At 43.6% G+C, this 26,121-nt stretch overlaps 1 protein-coding gene across 1 annotated transcript in view; it reads right to left on the reverse strand.

Annotated features, from left to right (window-relative positions):
- The window catches only part of PGAP1 (post-GPI attachment to proteins inositol deacylase 1), a 1,319,879-nt gene that overhangs the window by 649,489 nt on the left and 644,269 nt on the right, over positions 1-26,121 (reverse strand). The window contains exons 15-16 of the mRNA XM_069733825.1: positions 14,533-14,606; positions 14,394-14,445 (exon numbers count right to left, since the gene is read on the reverse strand). Coding sequence (XP_069589926.1) covers positions 14,394-14,445; positions 14,533-14,606 — 126 coding nt within the window. The remainder of the gene's footprint in view (positions 1-14,393; positions 14,446-14,532; positions 14,607-26,121) is intronic.

Consider the following 26,121-nt stretch of genomic DNA (forward strand, 5'->3'; position numbering starts at 1 on the left):
CCATATTATGCTCCATAAAGTTCATTATGGCCCCATAAGATGCTCCATATTAAAATATGCCCCATATAATCCTGCATAAAGGTTAATAATGTCCCCATAAGATGCTCCATAGACATATTTGCCCAATATAACGCGGCGCAAATGCTGATTATGGCCCCATAAGATGCTCCATAAAGATATTTGCCCCATATAGTGCTGCCCAAACGTTGATTATGGCCCCATACAGACACTTGCCAAATATAGTGCTGCACAAATGTTATGGCCCCATACAGACACTTGCCCCATACAGTGCTGCACAAACGTTATGGCCCCATATAGACACTTGCCCCATACAGTGCTGCACAAACATTATGGCCCCATATAGACACTTGCCCCAAATAGTGCTGCACAAACATTATGGCCCCTTATAGTGCTGCACAAACGTTATGGCCCCATACAGTGCTGCACAAACGTTATGGCCCCATACAGTGCTGCACAAACATTATGGCCCCATACAGTGCTGCACAAACGTTATAGCCCCTTATAGTGCTGCACAAACGTTATGGCCCCATATAGACACTTGCCCCATACAGTGCTGCACAAACGTTATGGCCCCATATAGACACTTGCCCCATATAGTGCTGCACAAACATTATGGCCCCATACAGTGCTGCACAAACGTTATAGCCCCTTATAGTGCTGCACAAACGTTATGGCCCCTTATAGTGCTGCACAAACGTTATGGCCCCTTTTAGTGCTGCACAAACGTTATGGCCCCATATAATGCTGCACAAACGTTATGGCCCCGTATTGTGCTGCACAAACGTTATGGCCCCTTATAGTGCTGCACAAACGTTATGGCCCCATACAGTGTTGCACAAACGTTATGGCCCCATATAGTGCTGCACAAACATTATGGCCCCATATAGTGCTGCACAAACGTTATGGCCCCATAGATGCTCCATACAGACACCTGCGCCATTTGCTGTGATTAAAAAAAAAAAAAAAAATACGTTTTTTGTAAACTCTGTGGTGGATTTTTCTAGTTTTTAATACTGACCGCACAGTATTCCATCCTGTCCTATCTATCTAGCTAGACTGGCCTCCTTTGCTACATCCTGGTTTCATTCTACGTATGTCTTTTCCCTCTCCACTCAGTCATTATTTGTGGGGGGCTATCTATTCTTTGGGGATTTTCTCTGAGGCAAGATAGCTTTCCTGTTTCTATCTTTAGGGGTAGTTAGTTCTCAGGCTGTGACGAGGTGTCTAGGGAGTGATAGGAACATCCCACGGCTACTTCTAGTGTGGTGTTGAGCTTAGGAACTGCGGTCAGTACAGGTACCACCTCCTTCAGAGCTTGTCCCATGTTGCTCCTAAACCACCAGTTCATAACAGCTGACAACAACCATATCATGATTGGTCTCTGGGTAATGCTAAAATAGCGATAAAAATTATGGTAGCAATCTCGAACTTATGAGATGATCAGGAGTGAAGTTATCGCATAAGTTGGGAATTCCATAAAATCCTGAAGGGCTGAGGACATCTCAACAAGGCCCATGTGAGGTCATCATGGAGCGGGAGGAGAGAGGGTCAGATGCTAATAAAAGACCAAGGCAAATTATGATATGTGTTTATATGTATGGAGACACAATGTACAGTATGCATGATACTGTTCACAGGAAGTTTTTCAATCTAAGGGCTCTCCTTCACTACACTGAAACATCTCTGTGTTAGTGTAGTAAGTTCTTTTGTTAAGCCTGTCTAGTTTTATGTATTGTATGTGTTGTATCGTTTTGTCCCCTTGGTAAAATCTTTTATACTTTTCTTTTTTCATAAATACTACCTATAGTTTGGATTAAATATAAAATGTAATAGTTCTATTCCTTTTGTTCTGTAACCCGCAGCCATACGCTACTAGAACCAGGCCTCCAGTCAGCATGCACAAAACACTTTTTTTTTTGTCTGAATTATTGACTTTTTTGTTAATAAGTTGTTACAAATCATGTTTACACTGTTTGAAATGACATAGTGATGCCCTCATATACGTGTTTTTAATTACCGAGAAGTACATCCTACATATGTTTTGTTACAAATAAAACAATTTTATATATAATATTAGATGAGTTACAATTAATTACATGTTCTGCAATTTGTGCCACCACATTTAAAGGGAACCTGTCAGCAGGGTTACGCATTTTAACCTACACACAGTGTCAGGTCGGCACCGTTATACTGAATAAAATGATACCTTGGTTGATGAAATCCCTCTTGAGGCTGAATCTTAATCTTTATATTTATTTTTGTGCTAATGATATGCTCGTCGGTGTATATGGTGCTCTGATAAGATATTCATAATGCAGACTGCTGACAGGTCACTGTTCCCTCAGTGACCAGCCCCTTAGTTTGCATAATGAACACAATCACACACTGGATTTAAAAAAAAAAAAATGCTTCTGCAGGCAGGTGCTGGCAGTGGCACATGTGCTGCAGCATAATCACATGGTTAGTGTGCACTTAATACCTTTTGCAGATTTACTTGAGCGAGGAAAAATAAGTCATTTTGAAAATGGCACCTGCCGTGCCTACGCAGTAGCAGCTATCGGTTTGTATAGAGATCCGATACCTGCTGTTGAGTAGGCGCCGCCATCTTGCTGGACAAGAAAAAAATAATGTCCTCCACCACGATGGTGCTGCCCACACATGTGCAATAGCAGCTGTCAGCTGCTGGATTGTCAACTGTATGGGGATGCTATCCTCTTATATCTCAGGTCAGTTTAAAGACGCATTGGCGGTCATTAAGGGGTTAACTGAAACCAACAAAGATTAAACAACCACAACACTGATTTAATCAACCAAGGTATCATTTTATTCAGTATAATGGCAACAACCTGACACTGTGTAGGTTACTATGCATAACCCTGCTGACAGGTTCCCTTTAAGGGTATGTGCACATGTTCAAGATTTCTCGCAGAAAATTCCTGAGAAAAAACGGACATTTTCTGCAAGAAATTTGCAAGAAAACCGCATGCGTTTTTGCCACGATTTTGCCGCGTTTTTTTCCGGACACTTCCCAATGCATTTTGTAGTGGGAAATCCGCAAAAAACCCGCAAAATTAATTAACAATGCTGTGGTTTTTGCCGCGATGCGTTTTTTTCGCGGAAAAAAACGCATCATGTGCACAAAACATGCGGAATTCATTCTAAATGATGCGATGCTTATTCTATGCGGTTTTTTTGCGGTTTCATAGCGTTTTTATCGGGAAAAACCGTGGAAAAAACGCGAAAAAACCGCAACGTGTGCATACAGCCTAAAAGGAAAACCTTAAAATCAAACCATGTTTTCTAAAGGAAATTGGGAAAGATACATACTATGAGAGATTATGTTTCCAAGTGTAGATGCTCTTCTCGCAACTATATTGCACCCAGACTGTATTACTAAGGCTAGAGTTTGATCATCATTTGTTTGTTTTCAATATAGTCTGCAATTTTATAAGATCAAACAGATTATCAACAAACTCCTACTCATTCTATATGAGGATCAATCTCTAGCTTTACAGTCCGGGTGCAATTTAGTTGCGAGAAGAGCACCTGCACTTGGAAACATAATATATCATGGTATGTATCTTTCCCAATTTCATAAAAAAACATGGTTGGAGTGTAAGGTGTTTTTCAAACATGCAGTAGCACAAATTGCAGAACATGTAAACTGTTGACAAACACAAACATTTAAGGCTGCCATCACACTAGCAGTATTTGGTCAGTATTTTACATCAGTATTTATAAGCCAAAACCAGGCGTGGGTGATAAATGCATAAGTGGTGCATATGTTTCTGTTATACTTTTCCTCTAATTGTTCCACTCCTGGTTTTGGCTTACAAATACTGATGTAAAATACTGACCAAATACTGATAGTGTGACGGCAGCCTCACAATCATGGATGAATTACATGAATTACAATTTTAACCCCTTCATGCTGCAGCCCTTTTTCATTTTCAAATTTCTGTTTATCCCTCCTTTTATTGCCGTAGCCATAACTTTTTTTTATTTTTTCATCAATATGGCCATGTTAGGGCTTCTTTTTGGCAGGACGAGTTGTACTTTTGAACGACACCATTGGTTTTACCATAGTGTGTACTCAAAAACGGGAACAAAAATTCCAAGTGCAGTGAAATTGCAAAAAAGTGCAATTCTACAATTTATAATTTTTTTTTTTTTTTCACCATGTTCACCAAATGCTATAACTGACCTGCCATTATAATTCTCCAGGTCATTACAAGCTCATAGACACCAAACATATCTAGGCTCTTTTTTATTTAAGTGGTGAAAACAAATGTAAAGTTTGGCAAAAAAAAAAAAAATTGTGTCATTTTCAGATACCTGTAGCGTCTCCATTTTTTGTGATCTTGGGTTGGGTGGGGGCTTGTTTTCTGCGTGCAGCACTGATGTTTTTAATTATACCATTTTGGTGCATATACTGGCATTTGATCACCCGTTATTACATTTTAATGCAATGTCACGGCGACCAAAAAAAGAAATACTGGTGTTTTTTTTTTCTCTCTACGCCATTTAGCTATCTGGTTAATCCTTTTTTTTTTTTAATTGATAGATCGGCGATTCTGAACGCTGCAAAACCAAATATGTGTATGTTCAATTTTTTTATTTGTTTCTTTTAAATGGTGATTTGAACTTTTTTATTTCTTTTTTTTTTTTTTTTTTTTTTTTTACTTTTGGCATGCTTCAATTGTCTCCATGGGAGACTAGAAGCAGCCATATCCCGATCGCCTCTGTTACATACGGGCGATGATCACATCACTTGTATGCAGTAGATTTACTGACTTACTAAGAGGTCTGACCACTGGGTGGCGCTCAAAGCTATCCAGCAGTGACAGCCATAGAGGTCTCCAGGAAACCTCTGGTTGTAATGCCAATCCACCGGTGACCCACGATCATGTGATGGGGGTCACCTATGGCCGGAAGTGCGTGTTAAAATGCAGCTGTCAGAGTCTGACAGCGGCATTTAACTGTTTAATAGCCGCGAGTGGATAGCGATTGCACCCATGGCTGTTCCGGGCACATTTTAGCTGTTCAAAACAGCTGACATGTCCCAGGAAAGATGTGGGCTCACTACCGGGGCCAACATCAAACGGGGGGAAAACACGACATGCACAGTACTAGTACGGCATATGTCATGACGAGGTTAAACAATTCATTAACTGTAACTTACCTAATATTATATATAAAATTAATTGTTCTATGTGTAACAAAGCATATTTAGGATGTACCTCTCAGAAATTAAAAACACGTACGTCTGGGCATCTCTATGACATTTCAAACACTGCAAACATCAATTGTAACAACTAATAAGTGGCCAAACATTTTGTTTCTAAACTTTCACACAGGAATGCATTGCTTAAGGTACGTGGGATCGAACATGTTACAAGATCATTACATGGAGCAATGGAGCAAATATTCTCACACATGAAGCCTTTTGGATAAACGGTAGATCGTTAGGAACGAGAGTCCATAGTGGTTTCAACAGACATAGTAAAATCATGTTTTATTATTTCAGTGCATTTATTACACACTGCTCAAAAAAATAAAGGGAGCACTAAAATCCCACATCCTAGATATCACTGAATGAAACATTCCAGTTGTAAATCTTTATTCTTTACATAGTGGAATGTGTTGAGAACAATAAAACCTAACAATCGTAAAAGTAAATCACAACCAATATCCCACGGAGGTCTAGAGTTGGAATGAGGCTCAAAATCAAAGTGGAAAATGACGTTACAGGCTGATCTAACTTCAGTGGAAATGCCTCAAGACAAGGAAATGATGTTCAGTAGTGTGTGTGGTCTCCACGTGCCTGTATGATCTCCTTAAAATGCCTGAGCATGCTCCTGATGAGGCTGTGGACGGTCTCTGAGGGATCTCCTCCCAGACCTAAACTAAAGCATCCGACAACTCCTGGACAGTCTGTGGTGCAACATGACATTGGTGGATGCTGCAAGACATGATGTCCCAGATGTGTTCAATCGGATTCAGTTCTGGGAAACGGCCGGGCAAGTCCATAGCTTCACAATGCCTTCATCTTGCAGGAACTGCAGACACACTCCAGACACATGAGGTCTGGCAATGTCCTGCATTATGAGGAACCCAGGGTCAACTGCACCAGGATATGGTCTCACAAGGGGTCTGAGGATCTCATCTTGGTACCTAATGGCAGTCAGGCTACCTCTGGCGAGCACATGGAGGGCTGTCCGGCCCCACACCATTACTGAACCACTGCCAAACCGGTCATGCTGAAGGATGTTGCAGGAAGCTGATCGCGTTCCACGACATCTCCATACTCTGTCACGTCTGTCACATGTGCTCAGTGTGAACCTGCTTTCATCTGTAAAGAGCACAGGGCGCCAGTGGCGAATTTGCGAATTCTGGTGTTCTGTGGCAAATGCCAAGCGTCCTGCACAATGTGGGGCTGTGAGCACAACCCCCATCTGTGGACGCCGGGCACTCAGACTATTTTCAGGGAGTCAGTTTTTAACAATTTGTGCAGACACATGCACATTTGTGGCCTGCTTGAGATCATTTTGCAGGGCTCTGGCAGAGCTCCTCCTGTTTCTCCTTGCAGAAAGGCTGAGGTAGCGGTCCTGCTGCTGGGTTGTTTCCCTCCTATGGCCCCCTCCACGTCTCCTGATGTACTGGCCTGTCTCATGGTAGCACCTCCAGCCTCTTGGCACTACGCTGACAGACACTGCATAACTTCTTGTCAAAGTTTGCATTGATGTGCCATCCTGGATGAACTGCACTACCTGAGCCACTTGTGTGGCTTAAAGAGTCCGTCTCACGTTTATTTGTGAAAAAACGGAAATTAGGGTAAAATTTTGAAATTGTTGCAAATTTCCAACTTTGAATTTTTATGACCTTAACCCCTTTCTGACATTAGACGTACTATCCCGTCGAGGTGGGGTGGGCCCCTATGACCACCGACGGGATAGTACGTCAAACGCGATCGGCCGCGCTCACGGGGGGAGCGCGGCCGATCGCGGCCGGGTGTCAGCTGCCTATCGCAGCTGACATCCGGCATTATGTGCCAGGAGCGGTCACAGACCGCTCCCGGCACATTAACCTCCGGTACACCGCGATCAAACATGATCGCGATGTGCCTGCGGTACAGGGAAGCATCGCGCAGGGAGGGGGCTCCCTGCGGGCTACCCTGAGCCCCCCGCAGCAACGCGATGAAAAAAAAAAGGCAAAAAACAACGATTTATTATCATACCGCCAAACAAAAAGTGGAATAACACACGATCAAAAAGACAGATATAAATAAACATGGTACAGCTGAAAACGTCATCTTGTCCCGCAAAAAACAAGCCGCCATACAGCATCATCAGCAAAAAAATAAAAGTTTTAGTCCTGAGAATAAAGCGATGCAAAAATAATTATTTTTTCTGTAAAATAGTTTTTATCGTATAAAAGCTCCAAAACATAAAAAAATGATATAAATGAGGTGTCGCTGTAATCGTACTGACCCGAAGAATAAAACTGCTTTATCAATTTTACCAAACGCGGAACGGCATAAACGCCTCCCCCAAAAGAAATTCATGAATAGCTGGTTTTGGGTCATTCTGCCTCACAAAAATAGGAATAAAAAGCGATCAAAAAATGTCAAGTGCCCGAAAATGTTACCAATAAAAACGTCAACTTGGCCCGCAAAAAACAAGACCTCACATGACTCTGTGGACCAAAATATGGAAAAATTATAGCTCTCAAAATGTGGTAATGCAAAAAATATTGTTTGCAATAAAAAGCGTCTTTCAGTGTGTGACGGCTGACAATCATAAAAATCCGCTAAAAAACCCGCTATAAAAGTAAATCAAACCCCCCTTCATCACCCCTTTAGTTAGGGAAAAATTAAAAAAAATGTATTTATTTCCATTTTCTCATTAGGGCTAGGGTTAGGGTTAGGATTGGGGCTAGGGTTAAGGCTACAGTTAGAGTTGGGGCTAAAGTTAGGGTTAGGGTTGGGGCTAAAGTTACGGTTAGGGTTTAGATTACATTTACACTTGGGAATAGGGTTGGGATTAGGGTTAGGGGTGTGTCAGGGTTAGAGGTGTGGTTAGGGTTACTGTTGGGATTAGGGTTTCAGTTATAATTGGGGGGTTTCCAATGTTTAGGCACATCATGGGCTCTCCAAACGCGACATGGCGTCCGATCTCAATTCCAGCCAATTCTGCGTTGAAAAAGTAAAACAGTGCTACTTCCCTTCCGAGCTCTACCGTGTGCCCAAACAGGGGTTTACCCCAACATATGGGGTATGAGCGTACTCGGGACAAATTGGACAACAACTTTTGGGGTCCAAGTTCTCCTGTTACCCTTGGGAAAATAGAAATTTGGGGGGCTAAAATCATTTTTGTGGAAAAAAATATTTTTTTTTTCACGGCTCTGCGTTGTAAACTGTAGTGAAACACTTGGGGGTTCAATGTTCTCACAACACATCTAGATAAGTTCCTTGGGAGGTCTAGTTTCCAATATGGGGTCACTTGTGGGGGGTTTCTACTGTTTGGGTACATCAGGGGATCTGCAAATGCAACGTGACGCCTGCAGACCAATCCATCCAAGTCTGCATTCCAAATGGCGCTCCTTCCCTTCTGAGCTCTGCCATGCGCCCAAACCGTGGTTCCTCCCCACATATGGGGTATCAGCGTACTCATGACAAATTGGACAACAACTTTTGCGGTCCAATTTCTCCTGTTACCCTTGGGAAAATACAAAACTGGGGGCTAAAAAATCATTTTTGTGAAAAAAAAAGAATTTTTATTTTCACGGCTCTGCGTTATAAACTGTAGTGAAACACTTGGGGGTTCAAAGCTCTCAAAACACATCTAGATAAGTTCCTTAGGGAATCTACTTTCCAAAATGGTGTCACTTGTGGGGGGGTTTAATGTTTAGGCACATCAGGGGCTCTCCAAACGCGACATGGTGTACCATCTCAATTCCAGTCAATTTTGCATTGAAAAGTCAAATGGATCTCCTTCCCTTCTGAGCTCTGCCATGCGCCTAAACAGTCTTTTACCCCCACATATGGGGTATCAGCGTACTCAGGACAAATTTTACAACAACTTTTCGGGTCCATTTTCTCCTGTTACCCTTGGTAAAATAAATCAAATTGGAGCTGAAGTAAATTTTTTGTGAAAAAAAGTTAAATGTTCATTCTTATTTAAACATTCCAAAAATTCCTGTAAAACACCTGAAGGGTTAATAAACTTCTTGAATGTTGTTTTGAGCACCTTGAGGGGTGCAGTTTTTAGAATGGTGTCACACTTGGTTATTTTCTATCATATAGACCCCTCAAAATGACTTCAAATGTGATGTGGTCCCTAAAAAATATTGGTGTGGAAAAATGAGAAATTGCTGGTCAACTTTTATCCCTTATAACTCCCTAACAAAAAAAATTTTGGTTCCAAAATTGTGCTGATGTAAAGTAGACATGAGGGGAATGTTACTTATTAATTATTTTGCGTGACACTTCTCTGTGATTTAACCCCTTTATCCCCAAGGGTGGTTTGCAAGTTAATGACCGGGCCAATTTTTACAATTCTGACCACTGTTCCTTTATGAGGTTTATGAGGTTATAACTCTGGAACACGTCAACGGATCCCAGTGATTCTGACAATGTTTTCTTGTGACATATTGTAATTCATGATAGTGGTAAAAATTCTTTGATAGTACCTGCGTTTATTTGTGAAAAAAACAGAAATTTGGCGAAAATTATGAAAATTTCGCAATTTTCCAACTTTGAATTTTTATGCAATTAAATCACAGAGATATGTCACACAAAATACTTAATAAGTAACATTTTCCACATGTCTACTTTACATCAGCACAATTTTGGAACCAAAATTTTTTTTTGTTAGGGAGTTAAGGGCTAAAATTTGACCAGCAATTTCTCATTTTTACAACACCATTTTTTTTTTAGGGACCACATCTCATTTGAAGTCATTTTGAGGGGTCTATATGATAGAAAATACCCAAGTGTGACACCATTGTAAATATTGCACCCCTCAAGGTGCTCAAAACCACATTCAAGAAGTTTATTAACCCTTCAGGTGCTTCACAGGAATTTTTGGAATGTTTAAATAAAAATGAACATTTAAATTTTTTCACAAAAAAATTACTTCAGCTCCAATTTGTTTTATTTTACCAAGGGTAACAGGAGAAAATGGACCCCAAAAGTTGTTGTACAATTTGTCCTGAGTATGCTGATACCCCATATGTGGGGGTAAACCACTGTTTGGGCGCATGGGAGAGCTCTGAAGGGAAGTAGCACAGTTTGACTTTTCAATGCAAAATTGACAGGAATTGAGATTGGACGCCATGTTGCTTTTGGAGAGCCACTGATGTGCCTAAACATTGAAACCCCCCACAAGTGACCCCATTTTGGAAAGTAGACCCCCCTAAGGAACTTATCTAGATGTGTTTTGAGCGCTTTGACCCACCAAGGGCTTCACAGAAGTTTATAATGCAGAGCCATAAAAATAAAACATACATTTTTCCCACAAAAATTATTTTTTTAGCCCCCAGTTTTGTTTTTTCCCCAGGGTAACAGGAGAAATTGGACCCCAAAATTTGTTGTCCAATTTGTCCTGAGTGCGATGATACACCATATGTGGGGGGAACCACTGTTTGGGCGAATGGGAGGGCTCGGAAGGGAAGGAGCACCATTTGGAATGCAGACTTAGATGGAATGGTCTGCAGGTGTCACATTGCGTTTGCAGAGCCCCCAATGTACCTAAACAGTAGAAACCCCCCACAAGTGACACCATTTTGGAAACTCCCCTTCTTGAAGAAGCACTTACGCGAAACGCGCGTCAAGGGGTCACAGCAGGAGGACCTAGGACATTGTCGATTATGGGTGAGTGATGGCATCCTATTGGGACTTGCAGGGAGTTTGGGGATCCCATGTTTATGGTAGCATCTATAGGAGTCTGTGTGTAGAACCTGGATGTTAGATCTACTTGGACTATACTTTCTCTCCCCCCTCCCCTGTCTCAGGATTTGCTGTACGTACCCATGCATATGCTGCACTATTGGTCCAGATAGCCTGCTGTGCTAGCAGGTTCCTTGTATCCTTCCTCTTTTTTTGTATTTTGCCCTTTGATTGTGCTGGTTTTGTACATTTTAAGTGCATTAATAAAATGATTGTTTTACTTTTTCAATCTGTCGGTGTTTATTGTACTCCATGTCCTCTAGTTTTTTGGCTGCACATATGCATTTACGGAGGGAGCAGGGCCATAGCCTTTTTCAGCCTGGGTATTTTGTTATATTTGCTTTGATTTTTGCTCTACCCCTAAGGAACTTATCTAGATGTGTGGTGAGCGCTTTGACCCACCAAGGGCTTCACAGAAATTTATAGTGCAGAGCCGTAAAAATAAAACAAAAATTTTTTCCCACAAAAATTATTTTTTATCCCCCAGTTTTGTATTTTCCTGAGGGTAACATGAGAAATTGGACCCCAAAATCTTTTGTCCAATTTGTCCTGAGTGAGCTGATACCTTATATGTGGGGGGAACCACTGTTTGGGCGCATGGGAGGGCTCGGAAGGGAAGGAACTCCATTTGGAATGCAGACTTAGATGGAATGGTCTGCAGGTGTCACATTGCATTTGCAGAGCCCCTAATGTACCTAAGCAGTAGAAACCCCCCACAAGTGACCCCATATTGGAAACTAGACACCCCTGACTCTAATCCAAACCCTAATCCCAACCGTAAATGTAATCCAAACCCTAACTTTAGCCCCAACCGTAACCCTAACTTTAGCCCCAACCCTAACCCTAACTTTAGCCCCAACCCTAACCCTAACTTTAGCCCCAACCCTAACCCTAACTTTAGCCTCAACCCTAACTTTAGCCCCAACCCTAACCCTAACCCTAGCCCTAACGAGAAAATGGAAATAAATACTTTTTTTTAATTTTATTATTTTTCCCTAACTAAGGGGGTGATGAAGGGGGGTTTGATTTACTTTTATAGCGTTTTTTATAGCGGATTTTCTATGGCAGCTGTCACACACTAAAAGACGCTTTTTATAGCAAAAAAGTTTTTGCGTCTCCACATTTTGAGACCTATAATTTTTCCATATTTTGGTCCACAGAGTCATGTGAGGTCTTGTTTTTTGTGGGACAAGTTGACGTTTTTATTGGTAACATTTTCTGACATGTGACAGTTTTTGATTGCTTTTTATTCCGATTTTTGTGAGGCAGAATGACCAAAAACCAGCTATTCATCAATTTCTTTTGGGGGAGGCGTTTATACCGTTCCGCATTTGGTAAAATGGATAAAGCAGTTTTATTCTTCGGGTCAGTACGATTACAGCGATACCTCATTTATATCATTTTTTTATGTTTTGGTGCTTTTATACGATAAAAACTATTTTATAGAAAAAATAATTATTTTGGCATCGCTTTATTCTTATGACTATAACGTTTTTATTTTATTGCTGATGATGCTGAATGGCAGCTCATTTTTTGCAGGACAAGATGACGTTTCCAGCGGTACCATGGTTATTTATATCTGTCTTTTTGATCACGTGTTATTCCACTTTTTGTTTGGCGGTATGATAACAAATCGTTGGTTTTTGCCTCTTTTTTTTTTTTTTCTCCTTACGGTGTTTACTGAAGGGGTTAACTAGTGGGACAGTTATATAGGTGGGGTCGTTACGGACGCAGCGATACTAAATATGTGTACTTTTATTGTTTTTTTTTTAATTTAGATAAAGAAATGTATTTATGGGAATAATTTTGTTTTTCTTCATTTAGGGATTTTTTTTTTTTTTTTTTTTTTTACACATGTGGAATTTTTTTTTTACTTTGTCCCAGGGGGGAACACATCACAGATCGTTGATCTGACAGTTTGCACAGCACTCTGTCAGATCAACGATCTGACTTGCAGTGCTGCAGGCTTACCAAGCGCCTGCTCTGAGCAGGCACTTGGTAAGCCACCTCCCCTTCCCTGAAGGACACGGATGCCGCGGCCATTTTGGATCCGAGTCTTGCTGCAGGGAGAAAGGTAGGAGACCCTCGCAGCAACGCAATCGCATCGCGTTGCTGCGGGGGTCTCAGGGAAGCCCGCAGGGAGCCCCCTCCCTGCGTGATGCTTCCCTGCACCGCCGGCACACCGCGATCATGTTTGATCGCGGTGTGCCGGGGGTTAATGTGCCGGGAGCGGTCCGTGACCGCTCCTGGCACATAGTGCCAGATGTCAGCTGCGATAGGCAGCTGACACCCGGCCGCGATCGGCCGCGCTCCCCCCGTGAGCGCGGCCTTTCGCATATGACGTACTATCCTGTCACTGGGAATTAAGTCCCAGGGCACCTTGACGGGATAGTACGTCATATGGGATTAAAGGGTTAATATGGACTAAACAAATTTTGGATTTTATTTAAATAGCTAGAACATTTCACGTTTTACATTGTCTTAGATGTCTAATCAGGACTAAGTTCCATGCACCTCCTGAGGCTGTTGGTGAGCTGGCTTTGTTTCGTGTTACTTAATAATATTTCCATAATTCCATCACTTGTGCAATACTAAGGAAATCCTGAAAACATGTGATGTGGACCACAAGGACTAGAGGTTGGGAAACACTGACCCTAGAGGAAGTAACATGATGTGGCTGCTACTTGCAGCTGACGGCAGAAGCAGGGGCAAACATTTGCAGGACTTTGTAGGTAACACCTCAGTGCTACCAAACAGGTGTGCAAGCAGGAGTTCACCCAGCAACATGCAGCAGCTACAAACACAAGTCTAGAGAGCACTGCAGCATCTTTTGCAAGGGGTCTCAATACATTTTGATTCTGAAGAATTGACTTGTATAGAAACGCTGAAGTACAGTCACTACCAGGTAAATTCACAGTACAGTCCTAACACATACAGCAAAAATAGATTAAGAAATTAAGTACCAAACTATTACATCTTGTACTCAGCAATTAGAGGTAAATGGGTTCCTTGTTCATAGGAGTTTCAAATATCTACTGGTGTCCCTATAGTCCACTGAAATGTTCGTTATTTGCTGGAATTAGTTATGTTGTTTTTATCTTTAAAAATAAAACTCTTCCGTCTCTACCCCTGGGGTTAAAGACAAACCAACGTGATCATTTTAAAAATACCCAATGGTATTTAAGGCAGCGAATAGGTGGCCATACACCTATCCCATAAAATAACTTAAACATTCAGTGAACGCAGAGAAGGGTCTGGGAGGGACTGGGTAGGGTTAGGGTTCTTGGGTTTCGTAATTGCTGTATGCTTAGTCTAAATGTATTGTCTATATACCATGTTATCTTAAAGTCAATAAAAAGAAGTTTAAAAAAAATAAAATAAATAAAACTCGTAGAAAAAAATATATGTTTTTGTATTTACTTGCCTATAGATTGAGTACAGTTTCTTTCGATTAAGATGGTAAAGGCTTGATATATCTGCAAGAAATTGAAATAATTAAAAAAACAAAAAACAATGCAATTATTTTCTCAAAATGTGTCCAATAGTTCGATAACTTACTGTACCTTACTGAACCCTTGAAGGCTTAAAACATGAAGCAGTCCAGAAGAATTGATTATTACCTCACTTGATGACAGCCCTGAAATAATATTAAATTAATAATTGTTTAACTTGCATGCAGTGTATAAAACAAGAATAAACTGCATGAAATGAAGAACACCTAATATATTTTTGCTTGGATAGTGATTGGCGTCTCCATAGATACAACATAACCCCACTTTATTCCCAAGGATAAGCAGATGCATGAGCATGGCCATACCTGGGTCACCAAAATCAATGAATCCATAAGTCCCTTCACTTGGACACCGTTCACAGTCACCTAGCATTCCTAAGTTAAGTACTGTATATAAAAGAAGGAAAAGCCAGCTCACCAACAGCCACCACAGGTGCACAGAAAACCGCCCTGGTGAGATGTAACGGATACTAGGAAAGAAATTGTAGTTCCAGCTCCTTAAAATTTCAATCTTTATTGGTCCATATTAAAATTGTGATGTTGGCGGGTGCTCCTCATGGCAGGAAAGAAGATAGAAGCGACGCGTTTCGATCTAAACCACGATCAGCTTTGATAAAGATTGCTATTTGGATCGAAACAAGTCACTTCTAGCCCCTCTCACTGCCATGAGGAGCAGCCACTGACATCGCAATTTTTTTTTTATTCAAATAGATTTTTATTAAGAATAACAAGATAATTGACATGTTACATTCTCATTTTCAATACAAAGTTTTCCCCTTCAAACAACCCCCTTCAATCCCAACGTCCCCCGCCCCCACCCAACAAGCTCACCTTGCTTAGCAACTCCATCATTAAAACTATAGAGTAACTAATCCCTCCGCCAATAATGTAAGCCACATGTTACATTGCCATCAATCTGGGACCCTAATTCACTCAATTTCTATAATACCCCTATCCCATGGCAATCCACGGAGACCATAGTTTATTGAACATATCAATTTTCCCTCTTCTATATACATAATTGTCTAAGGGGTACTTCCGTCTGTCTGTCCTTCTGTAACGGTTATTCGTTCGCTGATTGGTCTCGGCAGCTGCCTGTCATGGCTGCCGCGACCAATCAGCGACGCGCACAGTCCGGAAGAAAATGGCCGCTCCTTACTCCCTGCACTCACTGCCCGGCGCCCGCATACACCCCTCCAGTCTGCCCTCACACAGGGTTAATGGCAGCGGTAATGGACCGCAGTCTAATGCAGTCCGTTACCACTGCTATTAACCCTGTGTGACCAAGTTTTTTTACTATTGACGCAGCCTATGCAGCATCAATAGTAAAAACATTGAATGTTACAAATAATAAAAAAAATAAAAAATGATTGTATACTCACCTACGCCGCCTTTCCCGCTCCTCGCGGTGCAACCAGCACGTTCCGGTCGCACTGATGGTCTGGCACAAGGACCTGCCATGACGTCACGGTCATGTGACCGCGACATCATCACAAGTCCTGTGCGCCTGCGCGAACAGGACCTGCCGTGACGTCACGGTCATGTGAAAGCTACACGGTCATGTGACCGCGACGTCACGGCAGGTCCTGCACGACAAGGACCTGCTGTGACGTCACGGTCATGTGACCGTGACTCGGTCACGTGACCGCGACGTCAACACAACCTGACACCGGAAGATGCCGCCTGCACCCCACACAGGCGACAGTGCTACAACACGCCTGCGGAAGGTGAGCATGTTTATTTTTTATTTTTTTAACCTGTGTCATACGTGGCTGGCCAATATACTACATAGCTGGGAAATATACTACATGGGCTGTGCAATATGCTGTGTGGCTCTGTGCTGTATACTACGTCACTGGGTAATATACTACGTGGACAAACATATTCTAGAAAACCTGATGCGTTAGAATCGGGCAACCATCTAGTTTCTTATAAAATCCCTTTTCCAGTGCCAGGCCTTGCTTCACATACTGAAGGAATTCTCTTCTTGAAGGCGGTTCTTCCCTGATCCAATTTCGCGCTATTACCTTCCTAACCATGTACAGCAATCTAGCAATAGCTGTCTTCAGGTTGTTATCCACTCCAATCTCAATATGTCTACCTTTTCCCGCACCAAATGTGTCTCCAACAGGCAAATCATTGAGACCTTCTGTTCCTCAACATACTGCAGACTTGCCGCCCGCCGGGTTTTATCCGCCAGACCTCTCACATTCCAACTCAATATTTTAATACAATCCTGTTATGAAGAGGTAATTCAGAACCACAATGGACATTAAAGTTCAGAGCACACAAAGTGACCTGACAATTACCAAAAACATAGGACGAGCTCTGAGACGTGGGAACTCTGCTGACCGCAATCCCTAATCCTATCATACCACACTAGAGGTAGCCGTGGAGCGCTCCTGACCAGACCTATGCGCCTCGAGCACAGCCTGAGAAACTAGGTAGCCCTGAAGATAGAAAAATAAGTCTATCTTGCCTCAGAGAGATACCCCAAAGGAAAAGGCAGCCCCCCACATATAATGACTGTGAGTTGAGATGAAAAAACAAACGCAGAGATGAAATAGATTTTAGCAAAGTGAGGCCTGACTTACTGAACAGACCGAGGATAGGAAAGATTGCTTTGCGGTCAACACAAAACCCTACAAACAACCACGCAGAGGGGGCAAAAAAGACCCTCCGCACCGACTAACGGTACGGAGGTGCTCCCTCTGCGTCCCAGAGCTTCCAGCAAGCAAGAAAAACCAATAATGCAAGCTGGACAGAAAAAATAGCAAACAAAAATAACACAAGCAAAACTTAGCTTATGCAGAGCAGACAGGCCACAGGAACGATCCAGGAGGAAGCAAGACCAATACTAGAACATTGACTGGAGGCCAGGAGCAAAGCACTAGGTGGAGTTAAATAGAGCAGCACCTAACGACTTCACCACATCACCTGAGGAAGGAAACTCAGAAGCCGCAGTACCACTCACATCCACCAACGGAAGCTCATAGACAGAATCAGCCGAAGTACCACTTGTGACCACAGGAGGGAGCTCTGCCACAGAATTCACAACAGTACCCCCCCTTGAGGAGGGGTCATCGAACCCTCACCAGAGCCCCCAGGCCGACCAGGATGAGCCATATGAAAGGCACGAACAAGATCGGCAGCATGGACATCAGAGGCAAAGACCCAGGAATTATCTTCCTGACCATAACCCTTCCACTTAACCAGATACTGGAGTTTCCGTCTCGAAACACGAGAATCCAAAATCTTCTCCACAATATACTCCAACTCCCCCTCCACCAAAACCGGGGCAGGAGGATCAACAGATGGAACCATAGGTGCCACGTATCTCCGCAACAATGACCTATGGAATACGTTATGGATGGAAAAAGAATCTGGAAGGGTCAAACGAAAAGACACAGGATTAAGAACCTCAGAAATCCTATATGGACCAATGAAACGAGGCTTAAACTTAGGAGAGGAAACCTTCATAGGAATATGACGAGATGACAACAAAACCAAATCCCCAACACGAAGTCGGGGACCCACACAGCGTCTGCGATTAGCGAAACGTTGAGCCTTCTCCTGGGACAAGGTCAAATTGTCCACTACATGAGTCCAAATCTGCTGTAACCTGTCCACCACAGTATCCACACCAGGACAGTCCGAAGACTCAACCTGCCCTGAAGAGAAACGAGGATGGAACCCAGAATTGCAGAAAAACGGCGAAACCAAGGTAGCCGAGCTGGCCCGATTATTAAGGGCGAACTCAGCCAAAGGCAAGAAGGACACCCAATCATCCTGATCAGCAGAAACAAAGCATCTCATATGTTTCCAAGGTCTGATTGGTTCGTTCGGTCTGGCCATTTGTCTGAGGATGGAAAGCCGAGGAAAAAGACAAATCAATGCCCATCCTAGCACAAAAGGCTCGCCAAAACCTCGAAACAAACTGGGAACCTCTGTCAGAAACGATGTTCTCTGGAATGCCATGTAAACGAACCACATGCTGGAAGAACAATGGCACCAAATCAGAGGAGGAAGGTAATTTAGACAAGGGTACCAAATGGATCATCTTAGAGAAGCGATCACAAACCACCCAAATGACCGACATTTTTTGAGAGACGGGGAGATCCGAAATAAAATCCATAGAGATGTGTGTCCAAGGCCTCTTCGGGACCGGCAAGGGCAAAAGCAACCCACTGGCACGAGAACAGCAGGGCTTAGCCCGAGCACAAATCCCACAGGACTGCACAAACGAACGCACATCCCGCGACAGAGACGGCCACCAAAAGGATCTAGCCACTAAATCTCTGGTACCAAAGATTCCAGGATAACCAGCCAACACCGAACAATGAACCTCAGAGATCACTTTATTTGTCCACCTATCAGGGACAAACAGTTTCTCCGCTGGGCAACGATCAGGTTTATTAGCCTGAAATTTTTGCAGCACCCGCCGCAAATCAGGAGAGATGGCAGACAAAATTATTCCCTCTTTGAGAATACCCGCCGGCTCAGACAAACCCGGAGAGTCGGGCACAAAACTCCTAGACAGGGCATCCGCCTTCACATTTTTAGAGCCCGGAAGGTACGAAACCACAATGTCAAAACGGGAGAAAAACAGCGACCAACGAGCCTGTCTAGGATTCAACCGTTTGGCAGACTCGAGATAAGTCAAGTTCTTGTGATCAGTCAAGACCACCACGCGATGCTTAGCTCCTTCAAGCCAATGACGCCACTCCTCGAATACCCACTTCATGGCCAGCAACTCTCGATTGCCAACATCATAATTTCACTCAGCAGGCGAAAACTTCCTGGAAAAGAAGGCGCATGGCTTCATCACCGAGCAATCAGAACCTCTTTGCGACAAAACAGCCCCCGCTCCAATTTCAGAAGCATCAACCTCGACCTGGAACGGAAGCGAAACATCTGGTTGACACAACACAGGGGCAGTAGAAAAATGACGCTTTAACTCTTGAAAAGCTTCCACAGAAGCAGAAGACCAATTGACCACATCAGCACCCTTCTTGGTCAAATCGGTCAATGGTTTAGCAATACTAGAAAAATTACAGATGAAGCGACGATAAAAATTAGCAAAGCCCAGGAACTTTTGCAGACTCTTCAGAGATGTCAGCTGAGTCCAATCATAGATGGCCTGGACCTTAACAGGGTCCATCTCGATAGTAGAAGGGGAAAAAATTAACCACAAAAATGAAACCTTCTGAACACCAAAGAGACACTTTGATCCCTTCACAAACAAAGAATTAGCACGCAGGACCTGGAACACCATTCTGACCTGCTTCACATGAGACTCCCAATCATCCGAGAAGACCAAAATATCATCCAAGTATACAATCAGGAATTTATCCAGGTACTCTCGGAAGATGTCATGCATAAAGGACTGAAACACCGATGGAGCATTAGCAAGTCCGAATGGCATAACTAGGTACTCAAAATGGCCCTCGGGCGTATTAAATGCAGTTTTCCATTCATCGCCCCGCTTAATACGCACAAGATTATACGCACCATGAAGATCTATCTTGGTGAACCAACTAGCCCCCTTGATCCGAGCAAACAAATCAGATAGCAGCGGCAAGGGGTACTGAAATTTGACCGTGATTTTATTTAGAAGGCGGTAATCTATACAAGGTCTCAGCGAACCATCCTTCTTGGCCACAAAAAAGAACCCCGCTCCCAATGGCGACGATGACGGGAGAATATGACCCTTCTCCAAGGACTCCTTCACGTAACTCCGCATAGCGGCGTGCTCAGGCACAGATAAATTAAACAGTCGACTTTTAGGAAACTTACTACCAGGAATCAAATCGATAGCACAATCACAATCCCTATGCGGAGGTAGGGCATTGGACTTGGGCTCATCAAATACATCCTGGTAATCAGACAAGAACTCTGGGACCTCAGAAGGGGTGGATGACGAAATAGACAGAAATGGGACATCACCATGTACCCCCTGACAACCCCAGCTGGACACAGACATTGATTTCCAATCTAATACTGGGTTATGGACTTGTAGCCATGGCAACCCCAAGACGACCACATCATGCAGATTATGCAACACCAGAAAGCGAATATCCTCCTGATGTGCAGGAGCCATGCACATGGTCAGCTGGGTCCAGTACTGAGGCTTATTCTTGGCCAAAGGCATAGCCTCAATTCCTCTCAATGGAATAGGACACTGCAAGGGCTCCAAGGAAAACCCACAACGCCTAGCATACTCCAAGTCCATCAAATTCAGGGCAGCGCCTGAATCCACAAATGCCATGACAGAATAAGATGACAAAGAGCAGATCAAAGTAACGGACAAAAGAAATTTTGACTGTACCGTACCAATGGTGGCAGACCTAGCGAACCGCTTAGTGCGCTTAGGACAATCGGAGATAGCATGAGTGGAATCACCACAGTAGAAACACAGCCCATTCTGACGTCTGTGTTCTTGCCGTTCAACTCTGGTCAAAGTCCTATCGCACTGCATAGGCTCAGGTTTATGCTCGGATAATACCGCCAAATGGTGCACAGATTTACGCTCACGCAAGCGTCGACCGATCTGAATGGCCAAAGACATAGACTCATTCAGACCAGCAGGCATAGGAAATCCCACCATGACATCCTTAAGGGTTTCAGAGAGACCTTTTCTGAAAATAGCTGCCAGCGCACCTTCATTCCATTGAGTGAGCACGGACCACTTTCTAAACTTCTGACAATAAATCTCTATCTCATCCTGACCCTGACACAGAGCCAGCAAATTTTTCTCTGCCTGATCCACCGAATTAGGTTCATCGTACAGCAATCCGAGCGCCAGGAAAAACGCATCAATATTACATAATGCAGGATCTCCTGGCGCAAGGGAAAATGCCCAGTCTTGAGGGTCGTCACGTAATAAAGAAATAATAATCCTAACTTGTTGAACTGGGTCACCAGAGGAGCGAGGTTTCAAAGCCAGAAACCGTTTATAATTATTTTTGAAACTCAGAAATTTAGCTCTATCTCCAGAAAACAAATCAGGAATAGGAATTCTTGATTCTAACATAGAATTCTGAACCACAAAGTCTTGAATATTTTGTACTCTTGCAGTGAGATCATCCACACATGAAGACAGACCTTTAATGTCCATCACTACACCTGTGTCCTGAACCACCGAAATGTTTAGGGGAAAAAAAAGGCAAAACACAGTGAAAAGAAAAAAAAATGGTCTCAGAACTTCTTTTTTCCCTCTATTGAGAAGCATTAGTACTTTGTGCCTCCAGTACTGTTATGAACAGGTAATTCAGAACCACAATGGACATTGAAGTTTAGAGCACCCAAAGTGACCTGACAATTACCAAAAAACATAGGACGAGCTCTGAGACGTGGGAACTCTGCTGACCGCAATCCCTAATCCTATCCAACCACACTAGAGGTTGCCGTGGAGCGCTCCTGACCAGACCTATGCGCCTCGAGCAGAGCCTGAGAAACTAGCTAGCCCTGAAGATAGAAAAATAAGCCTATCTTGCCTCAGAGAGATACCCCAAAGGAAAAGGCAGCCCCCCACATATAATGACTGAGTTGAGATGAAAATACCAACGCAGAGATGAAATAGATTTAGCAAAGTGAGGCCCGACTTACTGAACAGACCGAGGATAGGAAAGATTGCTTTGCGGTCAACACAAAACCCTACAAACAACCACGCAGAGGGGGCAAAAAGACCCTCCGCACCGACTAACGGTACGGAGGTGCTCCCTCTGCATCCCAGAGCTTCCAGCAAGCAAGAAAAACCAATAATGCAAGCTGGACAGAAAAAAATAGCAAACAAAAATAACACAAGCAAAACTTAGCTTATGTAGAGCAGACAGGCCACAGGAACGATCCAGGAGGAAGCAAGACAAATACTAGAACATTGACTGGAGGCCAGGAGCAAAGCACTAGGTGGAGTTAAATAGAGCAGCACCTAACGACTTCACCACATCACCTGAGGAAGGAAACTCAGAAGCCGCAGTACCACTCACATCCACCAACGGAAGCTCATAGACAGAATCAGCCGAAGTACCACTTGTGACCACAGGAGGGAGCTCTGCCACAGAATTCACAACACAATCCCCATCATGTGGCTCATCAGCCCTCATAGTATCCAGTTTCCCAAGTATGAGCTGTGCAAACCCTCCCGCCCCCCTGCCCCCTCAAAAATTACCCCCCTAACCCACCCCAGTGTAACACATTCTTCCTCTCAGCAAGAGTGGGACTCCACTGCCCACTGCGAACACTTTCCCTTACTTAGCCCTCTCCGTTCGCGTCTCGCTGCCATAATAATCAGGAATTCCCCCAACTTTTCGTTTTATTTTATCCTAACATTCCAACTTATATGAACATGTAGAAAAAGTACCAAACCAATTTACAGTACCCGGCATAGCCCTCCTCCCCCATACTTAGAAGACGGTACTGTCCCCTCTGGCCAGTCCCTCAATATGGCTCAGCAAAACCCTCAGCAGTTGCTCAACTCTTTAACCAACGCTAACAAGCGCAAAACCCTCTGCCAGCGACAGAAAACAATTCCCAACCGGATCTCGCCGAAATGTTAGTCGCCCATTCCCTTGAGCTTTTTCTCGTTAGTATCAATCCACTGGGTAGCGTCCTCTGGTGTCAGAAAAAAGTGGGTCTTATTAAAAGCCACCAGTCTCAGCTTTGCGGGAAACATCACTGAATACTGCAGTCCCAGCTCCCTCAGTCATCGCTTGACCCCAGTAAACTTCATCCGCTGCTTCTGAACCGCAGCGGAATAATCCGGGTAAATGGCGATTTTTTGACCTCCAGCCGTCAGATCCTCCATCTCTCTAGCCTTTCTGAGGATAATGTCTCTGTCCCTGTAGTTCAGTATTTTGGCAAGCATGGTACGGGGATTCGCTCCTGGGGCAGGGGGCTGCGGCGGGACCCTATGAGCCCTTTTAACAGCAAAAACTTTTGTCAACACTGTGCTCCCAATTTTCTTCAGCAGCCAGTTTTCAACAAACTCTGTTGGGTTTCTCCCCTCAGTCTTTTCAGGCGACATCGCAATTTTAATATGGACCAATAAAGACTGAAATTTTAAGGAGCTGGAAATACATATTTTTTTTCCTAGTATTCCTAAGCTCTGACACAAGGATGAAAAACAGCACTACAGGCAGGGTAGGTGAAGCAAGAGTAGTGCCAGCCTAGGGAGCAGTCCATTAGCTCAAAAGTTAAGGGGCAATTGGCTAATATATGACCCATGAGACAACATCTCCAACAGACAATGGTATGCGATGTACTCTTTGAACCCGGCTCTGACCCCTCAGGCATGTACTTTGTTTTAAACACAACAGTCATAAGTAATAGAGTTAACAATAATATAATGATTAAAGCAAAATAAAACAACCCTGCTCGTGAGAGCTTACAATCTACAATAAGGTGGTGGAGATGCAAAGAACAGGTGTGTATTTACAATTATGTATTTACAGTAAAAGTCCTGCCATCTTCAGCGGGTAGGGGATAAGTGGAGATAGTGAATGGGCTACACACGCACACTTACACATAAAATGACTGATTAGTGAACGTGACAGGCCACTCTGAACAAATGTGTTTTGAGGGAGTGCCTAAAACTGTGCAAGTTGTGGCTGGTCCTAATTTCTTGGGGCAGAGCACTCCAGAGGATTGGTGCAACCCAGCAGAAGTATTGGAGTCGGGAGTGGGAGGTACAGAATAGTGCAGAGGTTAGTCAAAATTCATTTGCAGAACACAGTGGTCGGTTAGGTTGATAGATGGAAATGAGGAAGGAGATGTAAGGGAGTGCCGCACAGTGGAGAGCTTTGTGGGTGAGAACAAGTACTTTGAATTGAATTCTATAATGAATTGGCAGCCAGTGTAACAACTGGCAAAGAGCGGACGCCTCCGAGTAACTATTAGCCAGGTGGATGACCCTGGCTGCTGCATTAAGGATGGACTGGAGAGGGAAAAGTTGAGTAGGGGGGGGGGGGGGGAGGGGGGAGTCCACTTAACACAGCATTACATTAGTCCAAGTGGGAGTGGATCAAGACGACAGTGAGGGTTTTTGCTGTTTCCATGGTGAGAAAAAGGCGGATATTAGAGATGTTAGGTGTAAGCGGCACGAGAGGGAAAGAGACTGTATATGGGAGGTGAATGAGAGATTGGTGTCAAACATAACACCCAGACAGCATGCCTGGTGCCGAAGCATTATTATGGTGTCACCCACGGAGAGGGAAATGTCAGAGTTAGGACGTTAGTAGATGGCGGGAGTAGAAGTTCAGTTTTGGAAAGGTTGAGTTTCCGATAGAGTGGACATGATGTATGTATAGTTGGTGTCATCAGCATAAAGATGGTACTGAAAGCCAAATCTGCTGATGGACTGTCCAATTGGGGCTGTGTAGAGGGACAAGAGAAGGGGGGCCAGGGACTGAGCCCTGAGGTACCCCACAGTGAGAGGAGGAGGAGATGAAGTGGAGCCAGCAAACATAACACTGAAGGAGCGGTCAGAAAGATAGGAAGAGAACCAGGAGAGCAGTGTCCTTAATGCCTAGTGACTGAAGCCTAGAGAGTAGAAGAGGGTGGTCAACAGTGTCGAAAGATGCAGAAAGGTCGAGAAGAATGAGCAGTGTGGTCACCGTTACATTTTGCTGTCAGAAGTTCGTTGATCACTTTGATGAGTGCAGTTTCTGTTGAATGTAGGGGGCGGAAACCGGACTGTGAAGGGTCTAAGAGGGAATGAGTGGAGAGGTAATGGGTAAGGCGGGAGTAGATCAGGTGTTCCATGAGTTTAGTGATGAAAGAGTTTGGAGACTGGTCTATAGTTGTTTTGTGCAGTATGGGTCAAGGGCAGGTTTTTTTTTAGAAATGGAGTAATGATAGAGTGTTTGAAGGAGGAGGGTAAAATGCCAGAGGAGAGGGAGAGATTAAAGATTGTAGTTAGGCGAGTTGTGAGGACAGGAGAGAGAGATACTGGAGGAGATGTGAGGGAATGGGGTTAGTAGTGCACGTAGTCAGACAAGAAGAAGAGATGAGCTTGGAGACTTCTTCTGTGATGTGGAGAGTAAGCCAGGGGAAATGCACAAAGGGATGAGAGTCACTGCACTTGGTGGCTGGGAGCGGATTTCCTGATGGACATTATCTATTTTCTCTATAAAGTGTGAGGCCAGGTCATCAGCACAAATGTCTGTGATAGGGGCTTGTGCTTTTGGCCTGAAGAGGGAGTGAAAGGTGTCAAAAAGTTTCTTGGGGTTGCTGGATAGTGAGGAGATCAGGGTGGTGAAGTATGTCTGTTTGGCACGGTGAATTGCAGAATTATAGGTTCTTAACATAAATTTGAAGTGTATGAAGTCTTCTGGTGTGCGAGCTTTCCTCCATAAGCGTTCAGCACTCCTAGAGCATCACTGGAGAAATTGGGTTTTTGATGTGAGCAAGGGCTGTTTTACTCTGTGTTTTGAGGTTCTGAGGTTGATGGGAGCTACTTGGTCAAGGGTGCTTCTAAGAGTGTAATTATAGTGATGTACAGCGAGATCAGGACAGGATAAAGTGGAGATTGGGGATAATGATGAGTGTAGGGAGTCTGAAAGTGTATGCGGGTTAATGGCATGTAGATTTCTGAATGTGTGGTTGTATAGGAGTGTGCTAGGGTGGGCGAGGAATTGTGAGT

This window comes from Ranitomeya imitator, chromosome 7 (genome assembly GCF_032444005.1).
Source record: "Ranitomeya imitator isolate aRanImi1 chromosome 7, aRanImi1.pri, whole genome shotgun sequence".
Classification (NCBI taxonomy): domain Eukaryota; kingdom Metazoa; phylum Chordata; class Amphibia; order Anura; family Dendrobatidae; genus Ranitomeya; species Ranitomeya imitator.